General features: G+C 33.5%; 2 protein-coding genes across 10 annotated transcripts in view; one reads left to right on the top strand and one right to left on the bottom strand.

The window, feature by feature from the left end:
• The window catches only part of LOC115229173 (protein phosphatase 1 regulatory subunit 12A), a 216,354-nt gene extending 195,376 nt beyond the window's left edge, over positions 1–20,978 (bottom strand). For 8 of the 9 annotated variants that reach the window (XM_036500428.1, XM_036500430.1, XM_036500429.1 and 5 more), the window contains exon 1: positions 20,348–20,593. In XM_036500428.1, the coding sequence (XP_036356321.1) occupies positions 20,348–20,593 (246 nt within the window). Of the gene's footprint in view, positions 1–20,347 lie in introns of all 9 variants that reach the window. The other variant, XM_036500427.1, reaches the window with a different exon arrangement.
• An 852-nt stretch (positions 20,979–21,830) lies between these two features.
• The window catches only part of LOC115231552 (28S ribosomal protein S35, mitochondrial), a 55,144-nt gene continuing 53,159 nt past the window's right edge, over positions 21,831–23,815 (top strand). Inside the window, exon 1 of the mRNA XM_029801554.2 lies at positions 21,831–22,034. Coding sequence (XP_029657414.1) covers positions 21,881–22,034 — 154 coding nt within the window. The 5' untranslated portion in view covers positions 21,831–21,880. The remainder of the gene's footprint in view (positions 22,035–23,815) is intronic.

Raw genomic sequence — 23,815 nt, 5'->3', positions numbered from 1 at the left:
TCGCCAGTCCTCAGTCAAATCATCCAACCCATGCTAGCATTGAAAGCGGACGTTAAACAATGATGATGATGAATATTCATACCAACACACATATATATATATGTGAATGATTGTATGCTGGTGTAAACAAGTGTGTCAATGTGTCCCTTTATGCCAGTTAGGTAACAGCCAGTCATTAAATACAGTTCATTAAACTAAGCATCATATTGTGTAAGGTGGCGAGCTGGCAGAAACATTAGCACGCCGGGCGAAATGTGTAGCCATATTTCATCTGTCACTACGTTCTGAGTTCAAATTCCGCCGAGGTCGACTTTGCCTTTCATCCTTTCGGGGTTGATAAATTAAGTACCAGTTACGCACTGGGGTCGATGTAATCGGCTTAATCTGTTTGTCTGTCCTCGTTTGTCCCCTCTGTGTTTAGCCCCTTGTGGGTAGTAAAGAAATAAATGATGATGATGAATATTCATACAAACACACATATATATATATATATGAATGATTGTATGCTGGTGTAAACAAGTGTGTCAATGTGTCCCTTTATGCCAGTTAGGTAACAGCCAGTCATTAAATACAGTTCATTAAACTAAGCATCAAGCTGAAATAAGTAGAATTAATATGATCAAATGAAAAAAACTCAAAGATTGCACGCTAGCATGACTACAGCATAACAACTGAAACCAATGACAATAAAACACACACAGAAATATAAATGTTATAAGAGCTACAGCTTTGAATTCTCTTTCATATAGGTCATCTCCTCTAAATCAACTAGGTAGCTTTAGAAAAAATTCAGCTAGTCAAATTATATACTCTATACAAATTATTTCATATTTAGCTAATATCTCGGCTCATATTTAATGTGGAATATTGAATAATCTGTCAGTGTTATTTTAAAAGGATTATAGCTATTTACAGAATGAGGTGTTTTCTATTTCAGTTCTAGAAGGTGGGGCAACTAATGTATCTCCTTACTATGTTTAAATTGATGCCACAACAATTTTCAAATATCACAAAGAGTTCTTGACTCATCTAGTCAGTAAGAACTAAAATAAAAGATAAGAAATTAAAAATATACTAAAATGTTATGGTCGATATTTTTTTAAGGATCTCTCTCTTTCACACACACACACACACAAGTATCATATACTCACATGTGTATATACATACATATATGTATACCATCATTTACCATCTATTCTCCATGTATGAGCACATGTGTCTTTCTATATTTCATGCATTAACTCAAAAGCTTCAAGATCTTGATGAAATGATCATACATTTTTACAATGTGAAGAATTCTGGGTAGGAGTCCACCAAAGATCAGTTCTCAGCCCCCTCTTATTCATCATAGACCTCCAGGCAATAACAGAGGAATTCAAGACAGAATGCCCCTGGGAGCTTCTCTATGCTGACAACCTTGCTCTAATAGCTGAGTAACTATCAAAACCAGAGGAGAAGTTTCAGGTGTGGAAGCAAGATCTAGAATCGATGGGCCTTAGAGTCAACCTAGCTAAAACCAAAGTCCTAATAAGTAGGAAGGCAGGCAAACTACAAATCTCTTCAGGTAGATGGCCCTGCTTGATTTGTAGAAAAGACATAGGTAGAAACTCCATAAGATGTACCTGGTGTAAGCTATGGACACATAAGAAGTGCAGCAATATCAAAAGAAGGCTAACTGAGAAGATAGTTTTTGTGTGTGGCAAATGCTCAGGGTCAATAAGCACTGAAAATGTGCAGAAAACAGCTTCTATCACATGCCAGTGAGAAAAACTAGAAGCAGTTGATAGCATTCGATACCTAAGTGACCAAGTCAGTAACAGGAGTGGATGCTCTGAGAGTGTAGTTGCTAGAAGAATAGCCCGGGCAAAGTTCAGAGAGCTCTTACCTCTGCTGGTGACAAAGGGCCTCTCACCCAGAATAAAAGGTAGACTGTATGACATATGTGTGCGAACAGCCATGCTATATGGCAGTGAAACATAGGCCATGACTGCTGAGGAATGAAGCGAGCATGCCCCGCTGGATGTGTAATGTCTATGTGCATACACAACAATATAAACACCCTGAGAGAAAAGCTGGACATAAGAAACATCAGATGTGGTGTGCAAGAGAGACAATTGCACTGGTATGGTCATGGATGAAGACAGCTGTGTGAAAAAGTATCACACACTAGCAGTAGAGGGAACCTGTGGAAGAGGTAGATCCACAAAGACCTGGGATGAGGTGGTGAAGTACAACTTTCAAATGTTGGGCCTCACAGAGGCAATGACAAGTGACCAAGACATTTGGAAAGATGCTGTGCTTGAGACCATAACTGTGGCCTATGTCAGTGCAGTATAACCGGCCCATTTAAGAGTACCCTTGAATCACTGGGTAATAAACTTCACTTGCAAAGACCTGTTGAGTCAAGTGAAGTCATTGTCATAGCTGATGACAGTACCACCTGATTGGCACCTGTGCTGGTGGCACTTAAAAAGCACCATTCAAGCATGGTTGATGCCAGTGCCAACTGACTGGTCCCATGCCGGTATCACGTAAAAAGCACCATTTGAGTGTGGTCATTGCCAGTGCCACATAAAAAGCACCATTCATGTGTGGTCGATGCCAGTACTGCCTGACTGGCCTGCGTGCCAGTGGTACATAAAAAGCACCCACTACACTCTCTGAGTGGTTGGCGTTAGGCAGATCAGATTGCCAGATCAGATTGGAGACTGGTGCAGCCTTTTGGCGTGCTAGGCCTCAGTCAAACTGTCCAACCCATGCCAGCATGGAAAGCAACGGTTGATGATGACGACTGTAGGGCAGGTGTGAAAGGTTGGATATCCAGTCCAAATATTCTACCTGTTTTATGTTCAACCAACCAGATCTGGGCTCTCAAACCCAACTTAAAAGAAATAAACAAACAATATTGAAATCTCAAAGCTATGAGATAATGCATGATTAATTCAAAATGTGAATAAATAAGTATTATACACGTCAGAGTAATCGGAATGCTAACAAGTTAAACCATAAGCTGTTAATACTATCCCACCATTTTTTATCTATATACACCAACAGCTCATTATTTTCTTTATACAAGAGCTGAGCAAACAATGGAACTGGGTGATAAATTAATAAATTCTATAAATCTTTACTGATACTTATTTAAATATCCAACTTTATACATTCACTGGAATCTCTAACAACAAAGAGGACTACATCTGTACACTGTACTGATGTTGCATCTCGCATAGCATCAATCACGAGCAAGTGGCTGCCTTACCCAGTAGCATTCAACAGTCTGTATTATCCCCTATCTGCTAGCAACCAACACCAGTTGACAGTTATCAACTCCACTACACGACGTAAACCAGCTAATGAGACTAAGCCTTACTCATCATCAAATAACCTGCCTTACCTAGAAGCTGTGAAAGCCTTTTTACTCAAAAGCAAACATCCAAAGACTGGAGAATGTTTTTCTCATTTCTGTGAAACTGGTTAATGCAATTCTGAATCTAACCGTTAACAAAAACAACTGTGGCATGAAAAAAAAGCACTCAATAACACACTGTAAAATGGTTGGTGTTAGGAAGAACATCCAGCTGCAGAAAGCATGCCTACGCAGATAGAGCACAATGAAGTTTTTGGATCCATCAGACCTGTCAACCCACACCAGTATGAACAGGGACATTAACTGATGATAATGGTGATGTGTATGTGTGTGTTACATACCCACACTCAAGAGAAAGAGACAGATAGGGCAGGTGGTGTAGAATTAAATGTTAGGCAAAAGAGAGGGATTAAATATACCACACCCAATTGACAGAATCAATGACACAAAGCATCATTGAAGTAAACTTTTCATCTACAAATGCTGCCCATAGGATAAATACTGGTTACACTCACTATAAAATCAGATATGTAAGAAAACTAAAACAAGATGCAACTTATACATCTCAAATTTAACATTGTCTATAAAACTGCTAGCAGTAACTTTTTAATGAACAAAGTTCCAGACAGTCACTATGACTCAACAGAGTATCATATTAGACACAGACTAGAAACAAGCTTCATAGTTTAACATTAACATTCAGCATTTCAATAACAATAGAACCTATGACATTTTTAGACAGAAAAAACAAAATTAAATTGGTTTATGATTAATCCTTAATTTCATTATTTAGGTTAATCATCATAATTTCCATCATTACTTTCAATATCAGTCTTTTTCTCTTGATGAGGCTGCCCAAATGTTTGAATTTTCCTCTTGATTGCTGACATCTTTTTCCAGTTGCCATACTTTTACAAATGATTTTCCAAGTACATACTAAATGTTTTTGTGCTCACTAAGCAATATTTTTTTCAGTTGCTTTCAGAAATCTTATACACTATCAATTTATGAAATTTACATACACATGTCTAAGTTTAAAGTTTGTATTTATCTGATTATTTTAAGTGTTTTGTATTGAATATCTAGACTGCACTATGTTTCACATCAGACAGAAAGAAAAAATTTTTACCCTTATATTTTGATCTGAGATTTTTCTTTTACAAGTTAAGCAGTTGCAATTCATACAAAATAAACTTGAGTCATCCATTTACATCAATTCACATGAGATATTCTATAAACGATTACTTCTAAATTTAGTCCAAATAACTTCAAAAGCATATCAATTTATGACATAACTATGTATTCATAAAAGAAGTTAACAGAAAGAGATTTTTAAATTGTGTTATTAAATACTTTAATTTATAGCTATCATATATCTAAGCTAAAATCACTAGACCAGCAAAGGTATCGGAGCGACAAAGAGAGTGCAGGGCAAAATAAATTGTGATCATTCAGTCGCTTTCTATTCCAAGTTGACATCACACCTGTGAAGCTAATAAGTACTGATACAAAATCATATGCAGTGTCTCCTCCATACTCACTAAAGCCTTGTTGACTTGTTCGGAAAGCTCAATTCTACTAGAAAACAGACACATTTTCTCATTTGAAAAAAACACTCTTAGTTGAGACAGGAATAGTTGTGTAGTTAAGCTCACTTTGCAACCAAGCAGTTTTTGCACAGGTTAAGTCCCACAGTGCAGCACCTTGAGCAAGTGTCTTCTACTCAGGCCAACCAATGCCTTGAGTGAATTTGGTGGAAGCCTATCATATGTTTTTATGTCTATGTATAGAGGGTCTTCGTACCCCATGCACCACTCAACAACCAGTTCAGCAAAAGGGGCCAATAGAATGTCAGATTTAAAAAATAAGGTCAATTTATGTGACTGAACCCTTTTTGACAGTGACCCAGCATAACAGCAGTCCAATAGAAAATTGAAAAAGGATAAAAATTAGAAGTAATACATGAGCAAACTGCTCACTAATAATATTTCAAATAGCTAAATTGTACTGTGTCCAAGTAAAACAATTCTTGAAGGACAAATTATTGGATAAAAAAAAGAGAAAAGAAAAGGTGCAGCCTTTTCACAAATAATCACAATTAAACTTCCATCTACACACAGATGTCAACAGCAAACAAACTAGCTATGTAGACATTTATGGCCAAATCAAAATATAAAAAGGACTACAAAGAGACAATTTAATTTAATTATTGTTAATAAAACTATCAAAATTTGAGATGAGATTGGTTATTTGCAAAGTTGGCAGAAACTTATAGAAACTAAAAACATTGCAAATTATTAAATAATAAAAAAATAAGTACACAATGCTCATTGAAAATACTTCATGCCGTAGAATTTCTGAATGTATTTTAATTCTCAACATTATGAAGAATAGAGGACAATGTTAAAAAGAATAAAGAAAAGAATCAACAAAATCTGTATATGAAAGAAGTGAAAATGATTAACAGCAGTTAAGCCCCATTTAGGTACCTCCAAAACGCAATTCCTCTAATGTCAAAAACATAATTGAGTAGTTTTGAGTAATCCCTAAGCACAGAGTATTTGAGCTAAACCTGCCAAACTAACATCCATCAATGAGTCAATGATGAGCTTCTATGCTGACAGTCTACAAGTAGCCTAATTTCTTCACTAGTCTTAAAAAGGAACTGACACATTAGATAAAGTAGTTCTGAATACAGTATGTCTGCAGAAAGATGAAGTTAATCAGATATAATCATTCCATTTTTCAGAAGCAAGCACGGCAGTATAGTTAAGAAGTTCACTCTCCAGTGGTATCGGGTTGTCTCACAGCATGAAACCTTGGGTGTCACTTACAGCTTCAGACTGACCAAAGCTTTGTGAGTGAATTTGAAAGATGAAATATGAAAGCCCATTGTGTATGTACATTCAAACCCGACAAAACTCCTGAGCTTCAAAGCAGTATAGCTGTAATTCCTGTGAACAAATCATAAAACTTATCTGGCACCTTTGGAGAAATGTGAAATAAGAGATCACTGACATGAAAACCAACTAGGGGTTAGCAACAAGGGCATCTGGTAGTAAAACCATGTCACAATAATATATTTGATTCATGCAAACATTGAAACTGGATGTAAAATAAGTGTATTTAGGTCTATATTAAATGATCATACTTTGGCCATACATGACCTTGGGTTAAACAAATAACACTCATCAGTTCTACAAAGTTCCTACAACTAACAGTGAACAGTATCCTAACCAACTGAGTGGTTTATGTAGGGGGAAAAAACTGGCAGACAGAAGTTGCAATTTTATCAATAGCATCACAGTTTATAATTACAACAATGTAACTCTTTCAGGAAAGAGCAAGTTACTGTAATTGTCAGATTTCTATAAAAGATATAGATAATTTGAAATTTGTTTTGTGTGCAGAGGAAGTAAATTTTTGCATAAAAGAACAGATAGAAATCTGGGAAAAGCCTTCTGAGATAGTTACATATTTTGAGAAATTTCGCACATATTTTATAAATATTCTCAGCCCCCAACAAGAATTTGAAAAAAAAAAAAAAAAAAAAAAAAAAAATCAACTCCATTACTAAACTATCCATAAAATGTTTAAATTATATTCCCTCTTACCCAGAAGCAATCCTTTTATCCTATTTTCTCTCTCATACACTAAATTTTCTTATCCGACAGATCAGAAATATGTGTACATTAACACTTCATATATTTTCTATCTCATGAAATGCTTTAAGGTAAGTTATTTTAAATATAATATAGAATTTACATCTTAATGCATGGGTAAGAGAGAGAAAGGAGACAAAGAGAAAGAGAACAGATAATTTCTTCAAAATACCACAAGAAATTTTTTTTTTCTGATAGGACTCGAGATAGAAAACATTTCTACTGTATGTCCAATAAGGTTTAGATGTTTAATAATTCACTGAACTAAACCTTCATAACATGTAAACTAAAATGCTTACAATGTGGCTTTATAAAGCATGAGTAATTTCAGTTAAAGGGCATTTTAACTCAGTTACCTGCCAGCATGATTCCTAACATTCTTTGTATAATAAATTGAACATGTTGACTACAGCCAAAGTACAGGTGTAGCAACATTAATAACATTTGATCAAACTTAGTACACTAACCAAAATAAAATGGTTACAAGAAAAAACTAAACAAACATTAAAAGTAAGATACTAAAAATTAAAAATAGCTTTCAGACACATGGGTAATCCAAAAACATCTGTTCTTTTCTAGGCTTTAGGAATGAAAACTATAATGCATTATAATATTAAAATTAATATTTCACAAGTCTAAGTCCAAACTGAGTTAATTTTTTTTTTTTTTTTATTGCTCCAAGTTTCAGATATGTAACATCATATAAAAAGCATTTATCATTAACTATTTAAGGGAGGAGGAAGGGCTACTGCAACAAAATGTCATAAATACAGCCAAACAAAACTTTCCAGATGCTCAAGTGATTAGGCCAAAACCAAAGCAAGACAGCCTTTTTTAAGACAACTAAAAACAAGTCTTTTCTAAATAATTCTTCCTAATAATTAAAATACAGGCCATGAGGTTGAAGTGCTATTCCACTGACTCTACATAGGCATACAGTAATTATGTTGAGCTCCAAGATGAGACACACAACTACTTGGCCAGCATGTGTGGCTAATTGGAAAATTTCCTTTTACCCCTTGTGGCCAGATGGCTTTTATTAGATGGTCTGATAGCTAAGCAAACATTGCTCTGATATTATATAATTGCTCAAACTCTCAAAATATTTATGGTTCCAAACATAATTCAATGGTGTATATATCTATTAACCTTTTTGTTACCAACCCAGCTGAAACCAGCTCTGGCTCTGAGTATAAATATCCTGTTTTCATAAGTTTTGAATTAAAATCTTCCACCAAACCATAGTCACAATTTATGTTCCTAACACTAGCTGAATGATGACTAAGTTATTTTACTAAATTCTTTTGTTATATTTCAAGCAACTGAAAAAAATACAGAACATCTCAAAACAAATACGGTAACGAAAGGGTTAAGGCAAGTTGACCATAGGATGAGATTCCCTTTTAATCATTTAGCAGTCAGAGTACTCCATCAAATGTAATGTTTATTCATTGACATAGTTTTCAATTAATTATGCATTATCTCATAGCTTCAAGATTCCTATGATGTGAATGTTTATTTTTAGAATGATATTGCAGGATAGGTGTACAAGGCCAAATCTGGTTGATTTGACCATAAAACAGGCAGAATATTTGGTTTGGATACAATTGACTTAAATGCTAAATAAAGGGTTATATGTTGTGTTAATTAGCCCATCTATTTTGGTGAGTTGGCAAAATCATTAAAGATTCAGAAAAAATCTGTTATTTGTTCAAAATTTATACATTGAAATTCTGTCAGTCAACTTTGCCTTTCATCCTTTTGGTGTAGATAAAATAAAGTACAGTCAATTACTAATCAACTAAGCCCTTCTCAAAACTATTGTCCTTGTGCCTAAATCAGAAACTATTTGGCTTCTAACTGGGGAAGAAACTATTTCATACTTAGTTACTTTAAAATCAACAGTTGAATTAATTAATACTCTGAAGTAGTTAAGAAAGAAATAATTTTTCCATCACACAAATAAGTAAAATGGATTGGCCTACCAAAATTTAGTTTACATTAGTATAGAAACATACACAAGTCTATATGCATGGATAGAATTCAGCTTATGCATATGAGTGTGCAAGCATGTATACACAAAAACACATTGATTTTTCCTGTCTTTTGACATTACCCTCCAACAGTTAATCTTTCTATTCACATTATTGCTTTCAGCTTACTAGTTCTTTTAGAATTATAATCATAATTATAACCAACATCGATAATCTTCATTTAACTTATCAACATCTCTTTAGATATTCTTCCAATATTTTGTCAGCATCTACATTTCATTTATTTTACATTAAAATTACAATTCATGAGAAGAAACACTCCTTTCTCTTGCATTGCAGGTGAAGGACACATGCACAGCTCCCCAAATGAATTCTCAGTGAGTATGTCAGAATGCAAACAGGTACGAATAAACCAATGACAATTAGATTACGTATTTCACAGAAAATGTGTTAATGAGAATAGCAAACATCAATGAAGAATGCTGATAATTTACTGCTTCAAAATGGAAAAGATTTGCTGCATTAAACACACTCTCCAAACTCAAAGCTGTCATAACTACAATTCAAGGTACCAGAAAATGTTAACCAGTAGAACATAAAAGCAAAGGTGAGAAATGGACAATGACTAGATCTGTGGTGTAATACTGAACATATAAATTATAATAATGATTGGGAGATTTTGGAAGCATTCTTGTCAAATTTAACTAAATCACACCAATCATTTTCAAACCTTTTTACTGTAGCTAAATCAATAAACTGTCATTATTTAGCTCTTCAAGCTGAAATTTGAACTAATTATGGAACTTCAAATGTTTTTTTTTTACTTCTTTTTCATTTGCTAATAAAATGTGTGTATGTGTGTTATTAATATAACTACTTATTTTTAATTCCCTGAAACATATAAGCTATTTTTGGAGTCACCAAATTAGAAATTAGGTAAATCTATAAAACCTTAAAACCTCATATTTGCCAAAAGAGCAATATTCATTTATCAATAAGAATCAAGCTTTTCATCAGCAAGAACTGGGACTCAAGGAACTTTCACATTCTAATTTTGATTATTTCTTTGATTTTATTCCATACTTAAGGTAGTTTCTAAGATTTGAACTTATAATACAAACAACATGAAAAGCAGAATATTATAGATTGTATATCATAATGAGCTGTAATTCGTATTTAGTCACACAAACTTAATTTACAGAGGTCATCTTTACTAATGCCAACAAAATATTAAAAAAAAATATTACACAACTAGCAGTTAAATTCCAAATTATCAAATTAGTTCTTTATGTTAAGAATATTTCCATTAAAATTATACCAACCACCATAGTTACCTACCACACCAATTCATCTATTTCACTTTTTGAATTAGGTGCAGTAATCTAAGAAATTACTTTGCTGTTTCTCCCCAGGGCTTCTTTAAACAAGTATTATAACAGGTGCATTTTATTTTGATTTCAAGAATTTTTCTTTCTTTTTCTTTGTTACCTATCATATATTAACCATTCATATTACATGCCCATACAAGTTCAACCATTTCGACTGTAAACATTAGTTAAAGACTAATTCTCAGCTGATCTTTCAACTTACTGCATTTAACCATTCATATAGACATTGCACAAGCTAACAGGGAAGCTTTATGTGGCTGCTCAACCTCTTAAAAATAGCAGCCAAATATCCATCATCTTAATAATTTTTACCTTAGAGACAAGAGACTGCTTGGATAAAATAGGAGATATTCATAGCCAGAGTACTTCTTATAAATCTGCTCAAGCAAAGTAGAGCTGGGACCAAACAACAATTTTGCACATGTAAGATTAGATTCCTTTTCTCACAAGTTTCCATTATTTCAATCATACATTGTCCAATTATAACACTTCATATATTTCATGCAGCTTGCACGAGGTGACCAGAAGTAACAACTCCCTTAAAAATGTCCACTCTCACAAGCTAATGAGGTTACTTCAAATCAGTCACTCAAAACATGTTAGAAATAGCAATAAACTCCCTCTCAAATCACATCCCAACTTGAAACTTAGAATAATGTAGTTTTAGGATTAAAAAAAAAATGTCTTTCATCTAGAGAAAACTCTTAGCTGTTTAACTTGTTACAGGCAAAGTTGAAAATCAAAGCCATACAACTGAAGCATAATACATACAGTATGTATTTATCTTTCTTTTAGCTGTCTCCCATAAAAATGTAGGATTTGACAATGACAAAACAACATGTCTACATTGTTGTTTGAATTTTAATACATCCCCAGAACTTCATAGAAAAAAAAAAAGATGCTTCTATTACACATAGACAAGCACCCATTGATTTTATTTCAGAAGTATCCTTACTACTTTTTCTTTGGTACACCAAAAGTTCCAGTACTTTGATATATCATTACTTCTAGTGTACCCATTGCTAGTATTGGGCAACCATATTAAATTCCTAGCCTAAATGTTGACCTGTTTTTCTGGGCTTTAGTTTTAGACAGACTGTCTTTCAGGTCTTTAGACTATTTTTCCATTCAGGTTTTTAGACTATTCTTCCAAGACAGAAACTTACTTTTTTTAAAACTTTCACAAATTCTGCAATGAAAACTAAACTGAAAGTTCTAGAGAACATTCAACCATGAACTCTAGTGTTATTACCTAAATGATCTATTGTACTTTTATTCACATATAGAATGCATAAGAAAATGTAAGAAAATGGGTGAAGACAAGAACTTTGAAAAGATAACTATACAACGAAATTCATAACAGAATTTGGTAGACATAACAGAGAGCTAGGATATCAAAACTCAGATTAGCGATAGGCAATATGGCAACATTTGTTAATTCTACTTCCCTCAATTAAATGAGAAAACTGACTTCTGTGATATCTTTGCAGATAAAGACAATATTAGATGACAAATCATTTTCAATCACAATCGGAAACACCAGGATGCACTAGAGGGTGGAAATTAGGCAATGGCATACAAAACACCAAAGAATATTCCTGGCATTCTTTGACATATGAACTCTTTGTCGGCAACATGAAATCAAAAAACCAAACAGCCAGATGATCATCATCACCTGAGAAGCGAAGACACTTCATTGTATACATACAGAAACAGGTAAATGATTGGGGGGTATCAAGTTTTCTATCTGATGTGAAATGTGCCTACATCCAATGTACTTTGGGAGTTCTGAACAGAGACAAGATAAGATAAATAGGGAGAACAACGAGGAGGATTTAAGCTTCTCTGTAAGATACAACTTCCAACTGGTACAAAGTAAGAAAGCTATAAAGTTCTGATAAAAAAGCTCAAGTTACAACACTGAACTGCTGCAAATACACCTGATCAATTCTAACATTGAAACCAGAAATAATCCTGAACAAAGATAATTGTTATCAAGAAGTTAGCTAAGAACCAACACAATGTCTCCACATAACCAAAAAAAGAGGGAAAGAAGAAAGGATTTACTAATGTTTTGCAACTTGGGGATAAGAAGTATGACATTCTGAATTGCAACTACATTCCTTTTAATTAGGAGGTCATTAAAGACAAGGATGTTTAATATTTATGATTTTCATGACAGTGTCATTAGGAAAGATAAACAAGGACATTGAAGAGTCTGACCTGAACCCTGTCTTGTGTGATAAACAAGGTCAGGACAACATGAAAACTCAGCAGTACATTAAGGATAGGTGTTGAAATGACAAAAAAGGTTTGTAGGTACTAACTAGTTACTTGCTATAGTAATCCAGGGCAGGAAGTTGTTATCTGAATAAATAGCTTAGCAGTACTGTCAACTACTACAAGAATAAAGGAGAAGCACTAGAGAAGGAAAAAAAATCACATACCAAGTTGTTTAAGCAGTCAGAACTCTACTTGAAGACACTGCAAGTGTCTTTCTTTTTTTATTTTTAACATTAGGTCTGAAATTGACACAAGTGATGAAAGTTACAGTGCCTACCATAATCAATTAAGCCCTCTACTCACAACTGCTTAATAAGAAAAAATTAAAGGATGAAGAGTGAGCAGAATCACTGCACCACCAGAAAAAATATCTAGGAACAATAACCTCAATCGGGCCCTACCAGCAGATTAGACAAAATGATTAGCTGCATTTGGACTCACATTCCAAATTCAAACTCCTCCAAGGTTTATTTTGTTTTTATCCTTTCAGGGTCGTTAAAATAAATGTTACTTGAGCACCATGGTCAATGTCATCAACTAGCACCAACTTTCCCCGAAATTTCAGGCTTTGGTTCTATAGCAAAAAGAATTACTATTAAGGTAGACTGACAGTCATGAAAGCAGACAAGTGCCCTGCAGCATTTGGTAAAGCTCTTTGCATTCTGAGTTCAACACGAACTTGTATGAACTGTTATCAAATATTCCTCACATTGTACACTACCATCATTTAATGCCCGTTTTCCATGGATTAGATGGTTTGACAGGAGCTAGCAAGACTGGGAACCAGACCAGGTCCCATTGTCTGTTTTGGCATGGGATTCCATCAAATGTAATACTTATTTATTAACACTGCTTTCAATTAATTATGCATTATCTTGTAGCTTCATGATTTCTATGATGTGAATATTTATTTTTAGAATGATATTGTAGGGTAGGTGTACGAGGCCAAATCTGGCTATTGAACAAGTAAAATATTTGGGTTGGATATAATTGGTTTAAATGTTATTCTAATTAATCCAACCATTTTGGCAAGCTGACAATTGTTAGAGAATCAAAAAAGAATCTGGTATTTGTTCAAATTTTATACATTGTAAGTTCAAATCCTGTCACAGCCAACTTTGCTGTTCATCCTTTTTGTATCAATAAAATATAGTACAGTCAAGTACTGAAGTCAATAGTATCAACTAAGTCCCATTCCCTCAAAACATTTTGCTTCTCTGTGAGAGGAAGAAGCTATTTCATACTTAGTAACACTAAAATTTAGTTTCATTATTTATGCTCTGAAATAGTGAAGAAAGAAAAAGTTTCTCCATCACACAAGTAAAATGGATTGGCTTGCTAAAATTTAACTTACATTAAGTATAGAAACATATTCAAGTATGTAAGTATATATATATGTTGTAATGATTTTGAACATATATATATATTATACATGTACAAAAGTACTAGATAATAGAATGTGCATGTAACAAGAGCAGATGAGAAAACCACAGGCAATCGGAATCATCAACAATATTCAAAATGCTCATACACACACTAATATGCATGCATGTGTTGTGTGTGTGTGTGTATGTATGTGATTGTCTTGACACCATATGAGAGTTGAAAATAAGTGTCATCATACAAGCTGTTTCATTTGATTCCAGTCTGCCATGAAACATGTCAGGCTATTGAGAAATATTAACTTGCTTGGAAACAGGACCAGCATATGGAGGTAGAAAACATGCCTCAACAAATTCCATCTGACCCATGCAAGCATGGGAAAGTGAACATTAAAGCAATGATGATGAAGTTGATACTGTTATGGATAAGCTATCAAATAATGTTTTCCTAATTTCAAGCTTTCTTTTATCATCCTTCTGGACTGTTAAAAATAAGCATTACTAATAATAGTCTGAGATGGACTACTTACTACACTAAATCCACCTTATGATGCCATACGTCAAGAAAAAAAGAATAATACTTTCGTGGTTTTTAGTAAAATTAAGCACAGCATTATCATTTTTTTTTTGCACTTGATATTGATAGCCATTTCAAGTTGCTGGTATCCAGTTAAGAAAATATAGACATTACAACTTTTTTTTTTTTTATAGTTAAAAATGGTAGTTTTGCCAAATTGGAAATATCCTCATACATTTACAATGTCAGCCCACCTTCAAACCACCTTGCCAAAATGGTAAAGTAAAGCCAGTTAAGTTACAGTTGCCTAGGCAGCTGTTGGCATTAGGACAGGATACTTGACATTAAGAAAACTTAGCTAGATGCCCAATAGGCAGCCCCGTATTTGGGGGCTGCTCCCATAAAAATGTTATTTATTACAGAAGCTATAAACATCCTGTTACAAAAATAAATAAATAAATCTTAGCTCTAGTGCAGACTAAATGATAAACAGCAAGCAATGGAGGCCCTACCCTGAAGATAATTACAGAAGATTAACAATACAAAAGACTTATAGAATTACATAAACATACTAAGGAAGGGGCTTATGAGAGAAGTGTGAAGGAAAAGCACTTATAAGCTAGCACACAAAATTAAAATCACAGGCGGTTTTTTTCTTTTTTTATTTCAATCCTTTTGATTTTCATAAATATTCTTCACTAAAGCTATTCCAAGAATCTTTAAAATAGTGGCAGCTATTATCTGGTTATGGTATAAAACCTTGTTTGCTTGTACTCATTTCCAAAAACCAGTAAAATGCAACAGTCAAGTAATTTACAAAACTGACATCCATCATAATAGAGCTCATAAACATATGAACTTATTATAACAACGCAAATAGTGATTATAAATTCAAACTATCAATGTTCAATTATGCTCATAGGTACTGTACCAACTGTAAGAAATGGTCATAATTGAATAATTGCAGGATATTACTGGTATTTATAAATCTTCTAATGGAAGATGAAATTAATCCTGTTAAGAACAGGATTCATGACCAACAGAAAGACCAAACTAAATTCAGTAATGACTAAATGGATCCCCAGTTTCTAAGTGTATTTAGTTGTTCGATCAACTACCTGCTCATTGAATTAGCATATGACTGACTGACTGAACATTCCACAGAGACATGCACTCTTTAACAGTACAATCAGCATGACACCCAATGTAACAAAGCTGCACTTGTGAACTAAGAGCACAATTTATCTGACAGGATTCAGTGCAGTTTATAGCTCCCTATTTTTCACTCACAAGGAAAGCATAAGTCAATCTGAAAGCACAGCAAAAGACACTTTACCCAAGATACCTCTCGGTGGATCAAACCCAAGATCTTATTGCTAAATGAACTCTGTAACCACTCGGCCATGCAGTATAATGTACAACTGTATCTCATTTTCAGTATTTATAACCATGTTATGAACATATCTAAAATCTAATCATAAAAGGTAACTTCAATTCCAAGGTTAATTTTTAATACAAAATTTATGCCCTGTTTATAAATGAAAATCTCAAGTAATTATGTGGAGAAAGTTGATTTATTCCATCTAAAACCACACGTTTCGGTTGGTAAAAATAAAAACAGAAACGTTCACTTTAGACTTAATGGAATTCTCCCACCTTTTTTACCTCCTAAAAAAGCAAAAAAGAAAAGCTTTTATCTTGTAACACCAAGAAATATATTAAAAATTATAACTATATTTTTCTTATTTGAAGACGACAACAAAGATATAAATTAAAATATCGAAGTTTTTTTTTCCACAAGAAAAAAAAAAACATTTAATGATTCTTCTCAGAGAACATAAAGTACTTGCAGTAATATTTACAACTGTGTTTAACAAACATGAATTAAGTGAGGAACAGAAACATTTTCAATAATTTAAAAAGAAATTGAGTAATCGAATAAATCTTAAAAGTTTTCTCTTGGGGAATGGCAAATATCAGATGAAAGAGGAAGCAAAAAATTATTCAGATAAATAGAGCTGAATAATCATAGTTTATCAAGATGCTATAGCTATAAAAAAAACCGACCATGGATGTATTAGTTCGTGAGGTTGTAAAATATAGTTATAGGGAAGTTTCGCCCATGGGCTTTTCTAGGAAAAAACCTAATTTAACAGTATTCATTTCCCAGCATAAATTATATCTTATCTAGTTGATGTTAGGCTGGGTTTTTTTTTTGGAGGGGGGGGTGATTGTGTTTTTGTTCTTTATTAATAAAAAAAAAACCCACATTTACTATGTATATGTGGAGAAAGATATCCAAGAGAGCTTTATGGTTTCTGTATATATGATACAGAAATATTAATATTATTAGGAAGACAGTCTGACTCATAGACCATAGTGTGGTGTGCGGTACGCACTAACACACGCACCTTGTATAGCTGCTGATGTAACACTCACAGCCAGGCTATTCTGTAAAACAGGCCATAAACATTAACAGTTACTGTGTGTGTAAACTAGCGGAAACTATATGTCATTTCTTATATAAACAATAAAAGTTCAGTAGGCAAGCATTCAATAATCAATCGTAACAATCAATTCAATATATTAAAACAGCGCTGATAAAAAAAAATACTATACATTTAAAATGAAATCATTTTTAAAACTTGAATTATGAATTGATTAAAACAATGTTTTTGAGTTGGGTGTTAGGTTAAAAAGAGGGAATGTATTTAAGATTATTATTGTTGCTATCATCATCATCATCACACAATGCTTTTAGTTGTGTAGGAACTGGAATATGAAATCCCTCATAAAATGAGCACAAACACTTGGTTGTTAATAGAAGGAAAAGTAGTGTACTATAGAGCTCAAAACTTCCCCAAGGGCATCAGGGAAACTGGACTAACCGAAATGATTACAATCAGAAATCTAGTAGTGCAAAACTTTGCTCCAAATAAACGGAGAATTATATTTTGAGGAACATTTTAAACTATTCAAATAATTTTAAGTTTCCAAAAAACAGAAAAATCTTTGAAATACAAAATTCATTAAAATGAAGTTCAAGGATTTCTCATAAGCAAAAATTGTAACTGTTTCTAGAAGTCTAAGATTTGGGTGGAGTTAATGGGAAGTCAGGGCATTCATGCTTTTTACCCAACCAGAGTATTTGAAGAAATAGTTCCAATGGGGAATATAAACCGGAACTATTTGCTAATGATATTTATAGCAGCTTAAAAATATACTGAGTATTCAGAAACAGTCTAAATCATAACTGGAACAGACTAAAATGATCAGTATCGACTTTCAAATATAATTCCTGAACACTCAGAAATAAATATTTAAAACACTGATTTCATCAATATAGCAGACAAAAGCGAAGATAATGTTTTGTTTTGTTATTTTAACTGAATGTATATTCTCATAAATAGCACAAAGTTCTTAAACAATTTATAAAATAATGGTACGCACGCACGAGTACGTACAAATTTTTAGAATACTTAAAAACAAACGAACTAATCGAATTTCTTTAATTTTAGAAGCACACGAGAGCTCATCCTAAAAGCTATTCTCATAAATGCCAAGTTCCTGAACAACTTCAAAAATACACAAGAGACACGTTTAGCCATGAACTGGAGGATGGGTCAAAACTGTAAACAAAATTAAAATTACTTAAATTTGGTCCGTTATACTCTACAGAAAGATACTTGACAATTAAATAGGCAATACTATTGGTCAACGTAGAGTACAACTTGACATGGAGCAATGTTCGCCGTAACACTACAAAAAATATAGGCAAAAGTGAAAATTAGTGACAACACATACTTATAAATGGAATATGAAGTATATAGATATTGTAACACATCAATAAACTTATGATCGTGCGCAGATTGCAAGACATTTGATGTTTAAGTAAAAATTTTGACACACAGCTGAAGAAAAGTAAAAACAAGTTTTTATTTATTTATTTTTTACCCACGACATCCCCAGATCAGTAACATCGATGGAATGTCATAGATACGATTCTTTGGTTATGTAAATTAAATCTAAAATGAATTTAACAATGGAAGAAAATAACACACTTCCTTGCAGATTAAAACATTGAATGCTGGTGTAGTTTGGCGATGAAATTAGATATATCAGAAAATACACCGATTTTGAAATTTAAAAAAAAAAAAACTGCTCTGACTCAGAACAGATGAGGAAATTTTTTTTTTTTTAATCACAAAAATCTCTTTTTCAGGCATATTGTACAATTTTTAACTAGAACAAAATAAAAATTACCAAAAAAAAAACGGAAATACAAAACTAATAATAGAAATGTCTATCATTCAGAAAAGTCTCAAAGATTTAAAAACAATTTATGTGTGTGTGTGTATACATATATATATACACACACACACACATACATTGCAGAACTACTTCCACAGCGATATTTTCAAGAGTTCAGAGAAACAAACAAGCTCTATGCCGTTTAAGACCAGACGGACAAAACTAATTTAGTAAGCAAGCAACACACACATATATTACAAAGATGTAAGAGTTCGTCAGCCATTAAGAGCCTATCGGATGAAACATATTATCTCATCGTTCCTTCTTAACATTTTCGCACGCAAGCACACGCAACAGTAGACAAAACACTTTAAAACTAAATATCCGTTGCCTCACACAACCCAACATATTAACACACATACGCATTTTAACATATAACGCGCAACTGTATTAACAATTAAGAAATAATTAAATTGACATGTAAATCAAATATTAAAAAACAGCAAAGAGGAAAAATAAAGATCGTTTTATATATATATATATATATATATATATATGTGTGATTTTGTTCGAATGTTAGAAATATTAAATCACGACACGCGTGTCATATAAATATATATATATATATATATATATATATATATATTTATATGTATGTATGTATATGACACGCTAGTCGCGATTTAATATATTCGAACAAAATCATTCTGATGGGAGAACACAAGCAAAAATCGACCACAATGTTAATTTCACCGACTCCGGTGGGGTTTGAACCCATGACGTGATGGCTATCACTTATATACCGCATGTTATTTTGTCCGGTGCTCTACCCATTCCGTCATCCACCATAATTTCTATATTTGGCACAACGCCTCGTTTTTCGCGGAAGGGTGTGTAGTTGATTCAATCGCACCAAGTATATGACTGGTACTTAGTTTATAGACTCTGGATGGATGGAAAAGCACTTCCAACAGAATTGTTTTATTAATGCTAACTTTCAAACAAACACATGTATAAACATTTGCACATACATACACTGACAAGTATATAACCATAAACGTATATATACTATCCTCCATGCACATACCCGTACACCTGTTTATAGTTATAATCGTATATACATACTTCGATATATTGCCATAGACACATCTACATAAACTTGTATACAATACTTAAAACACACTTGGCCGTACAGACGAAGAAATATATACACATCTAAATAGATATAGTTTTACACATATACTTCTATATACATATAAGCTTTCACACGACCCTCTCGCAGAGTTGTACAAGGAGCTCTGTGAGATGAAGACAAGTATTTTGACAAACTTATAACAAATATATACATTCACTAAATTGTTGGATAGCAATGAATGCCACAAATACTTTAATATAACTTTTGAGTAGGCGTGTAGAAATATATATATGTATTTATTTATTCACATTCTGATCAAAAAAGAAATATCTTTAATAGGTAAAAGAGAAAGTAGCAGAAAGGTTTACCTGGTGTAGAGCGGTAAGCCCATCCACATTGGCGGTGTTAATATCTGCTCCTCGAGCCAACAGTTTTATCACTTCGTCTTTATCTCCACTAGAACATGCTGCTAAAAAGACACAACCATCCTGAAAATTAACTCTTTTAGGTCGGTCTCGAACGCCAATCGATTCCCTATTTGTATCAGAGTCCGCCCAACGTTTCAATTGTTGGTTCCTTCTTGCACAGGCAGTTGCCTTATTATCATCCGCCATGGCAGCAAACTCAAAAAAATGTTAAGTCTCTTGCGAAATCTCGCCAGTTCACGTCGGAAGCTGTCCAGGGAACGTGTAAGAGAGAGAGAGGGGGGACAACTAGATACAGAGAGAGAAAGAGAGAGAAATAAGGAGTATGAGGTGTTATATGTACCCGCCCGGCGTCGGGTATGTAGTTAGAAGGTCAAGACCAGCCTGACTTTCAATAAGGATTTAACACCATTCTAATAGAATTCTATCATTTAAAACGTTAGTCACTTAATCACTCATGATTTTAATAAATTTCTCGGAGTGTCAGACAAAATGTTCATATACAAAGCAAGTTCAACTAATTTAATGTCAACGATTAGGCATAAAAAATTAATTTTTTTGTAATACAATAAAGTATTTATAAATAAAATTTGTCCATTTTTATATTTTAAAGACCAACTAAACAAAATAAAAGTAACAAAATTAATTCGAAAGTTCTGACGCCTAATACATTTTTATTTACAATGTGACTGTAATTAACGTTTATAACATGCGAACTAAAAATAGATGTAACATATATGAAGGTTAGCAGATATAATTATTTTGCAATTAACTGAGTTTAAATGAGGAAAAGAGGCAAAAACTTAGAACTGAATATCGAAGTTATAATTTATAACATGAGAAGTTCTAATTCGAAAATTAAATTTGGGTAGCGGCAAGAAATAAGGGAGAGAATTTAGAGACAAACGTACACGAAGTATTTATACTTATAATTTTTTTTCTTTTTCTATAAACTATATCATGTTATAATATGAAAACTTAACAAATAGATTTATGAAGAAAGATCGGAAATAATGACAATTAACGTGAAGAAATATTCTGATGACTTAATTTAGTTAATTTACAAGTTTTACCCAGAATGTTAAGTCTTACGACTTATTCCCTTTTCTTCGTCGTGTTAAAACATAAAACTGTTATACCTAAATAGGATTTGATATCATATTTAACATTATTCGATAATAATGTATACTTAATTTAGTGGAAAGATCCGTTATCACGGTTTCACAAACATCATGATAAATTTCGTGTTTTCATCCGGGTTCTCAAGAAAAGTTTACTTTTACTTCGTTCAAAGTGTATATAAATATATATGTATATATATATATACATATATGTGTGTGTGTGTGTGATTTTTTTTTTCTTTCTTTTCTCTGCTTTTCAACTTAAAACCACGGTAGACAACTTCTCCGTTTTCAATAAACAACTTCGCTCAGCTGCTGCTGCTGCTGCTTTCACGGTCTCGCTAATTACATTATTATGGCTGCCACTAATGGAATCATCTTGTCGCTTCGAAATATCCTTCTGTCAAGAAAAGAAAACATTTTCTTATCCTCTTTCAAGTGCCATTTTCATTCATCGAAAATCATATCTCACGCTCCTGCAACACAGAGTGATACCGCTTTACAACAAGGTATAGAAATTTCCTTCAGATTTTCATTTCTATATACTCCTTTTTACTGCCGTCCTTCTCCGCTAAGGCTGTCCTCTCCTACTGCTCTCAAAATACTTAATAGTAATGCACTTTACTCAACCAGAAGCTATTTTAAGAAATCCTACATTTGTTTAGTTCATACACTTTACAATTGATAGTGGTCTAAATTGAGGTGTTGCTCATTCGTGCACATGCTGTTTTGGACTAAAGAACATGTCGCAGTTTTCTTTTCGTGTTTGTTTTAAATTGACAGTATGAAAGTTGTAATTAAAACAAACGTATTCCTATAATAAATCAAATTAAATTATATATATATATCTACATCTATTTATACACTACACACACACACAAAACATCGTTGTGCATATCTTAAGTTGAATGGTCCTGGTTAATGCCTTTGAGAAATATATTCCAATGTCATTTATTTTTCGTTTTGTAGACGTTCGTTGTATTTTCTATCTTTTCTTTAAATTAAAAATTGTTGATTGTCACAATTTAATGCATAATTGGAATTGGTTATCAAGAAAATAAGTAATTTTAACTCTTTGGGATTTTGCATTTGATTGTTTTAATTTATTTACAATTGTTTCAACATTATTTTGTTTCAAATCTTACAAAAATATGACTTAAAACAACATCAAGAAAGTAATGAAAAGCATATCCCTCTTTTGTTCAAGTATTATTTGTATTTGTTTACATAGGAACAAGCTTGAGACTTTTCAGACAAGAAATATTGCTTTTTTTTATTTTTAGTAAACATAAAGTTTTGTACGGACCCTTTTAAGACCAACATTTTATCGACTTTGAAGAAACAAAAGATCAAGTAGACACCGGCAGGATTTAAGTTTACGAAAGTAATTAGTGCAACATTCTGCTTTGGCCTTCACTGATTGTTTGACCCCGACCCTCCCATCAATTGTGTTCATTCATATTTTAAACAGGTATCGTTTTATGGGTCAGCTTGATAGAAAAAAATCGATTACCAAAGACATTGTTTACGTTTCCGGATTGTAAACATTAACTACCATCATTTGACCACGCAGAGCTTGCACGTGCAGCTATTGTTGTTTAGCCCTATAGTGAACTGTGACTGACCAGACCTGTAACGAAACACAATCTCGGACATCATCTATTTTATAGCGATGGGCTGTGATTTAGATGATATTTAGCTTTTATTTCTAGCATATCGAAGGCAGCATAGAGGCTCCCTGGTCTGCCGAATTGTGCAGTGATGGTGTGTGTCTTTGTGTTGATGTATATGCAGTGTTCGGATGCCCTTGTATGTGTAGGCATTCGCCATAAAATAGACTCTTCGTCGATTTCGACGAGGAGTGTTCTAATTATATGGACAACTGAGCTACCTATTCATTACAGTTATAAGTGGCTCCACTCACTCGTTTTTTTATATTTTTTTATGCGCCCTTTTCAAGCCCAGCCAGGCTCATGGGCCCGGTTTCCCGGTTTGTGTGTTCCCCCCAGCTGGACGGGACGCCAGTCCATCACAGCGTTACCCAAGAAACAGGAAGAAAGAGTGGTTAATATAGGGCGTGAAAGAGTGAGAGAAAGTTGGGGCGAAAGATTACAACAGGGGTCGTCACCACCCCCTACCGAAGCCTCGTGGAGCTTTAAGTGTTTTCATTCAATAAACACACGCAGCGCCCGGTCTGGGAATCGAAAGCGTGATTCTGTTGCCCTAACCACTGGGCCATTGCGCCTCCACTCACATGGCGATGGCTGAAGTTTTCTTCAGTGACGGCATT

This window comes from Octopus sinensis, linkage group LG2 (genome assembly GCF_006345805.1).
Source record: "Octopus sinensis linkage group LG2, ASM634580v1, whole genome shotgun sequence".
In the NCBI taxonomy this organism is placed as follows: Eukaryota; Metazoa; Mollusca; class Cephalopoda; order Octopoda; family Octopodidae; genus Octopus; species Octopus sinensis.
Note: the sequence above shows the minus strand (reverse complement) of the source record. Positions and strands in the feature narration are given on the sequence as shown.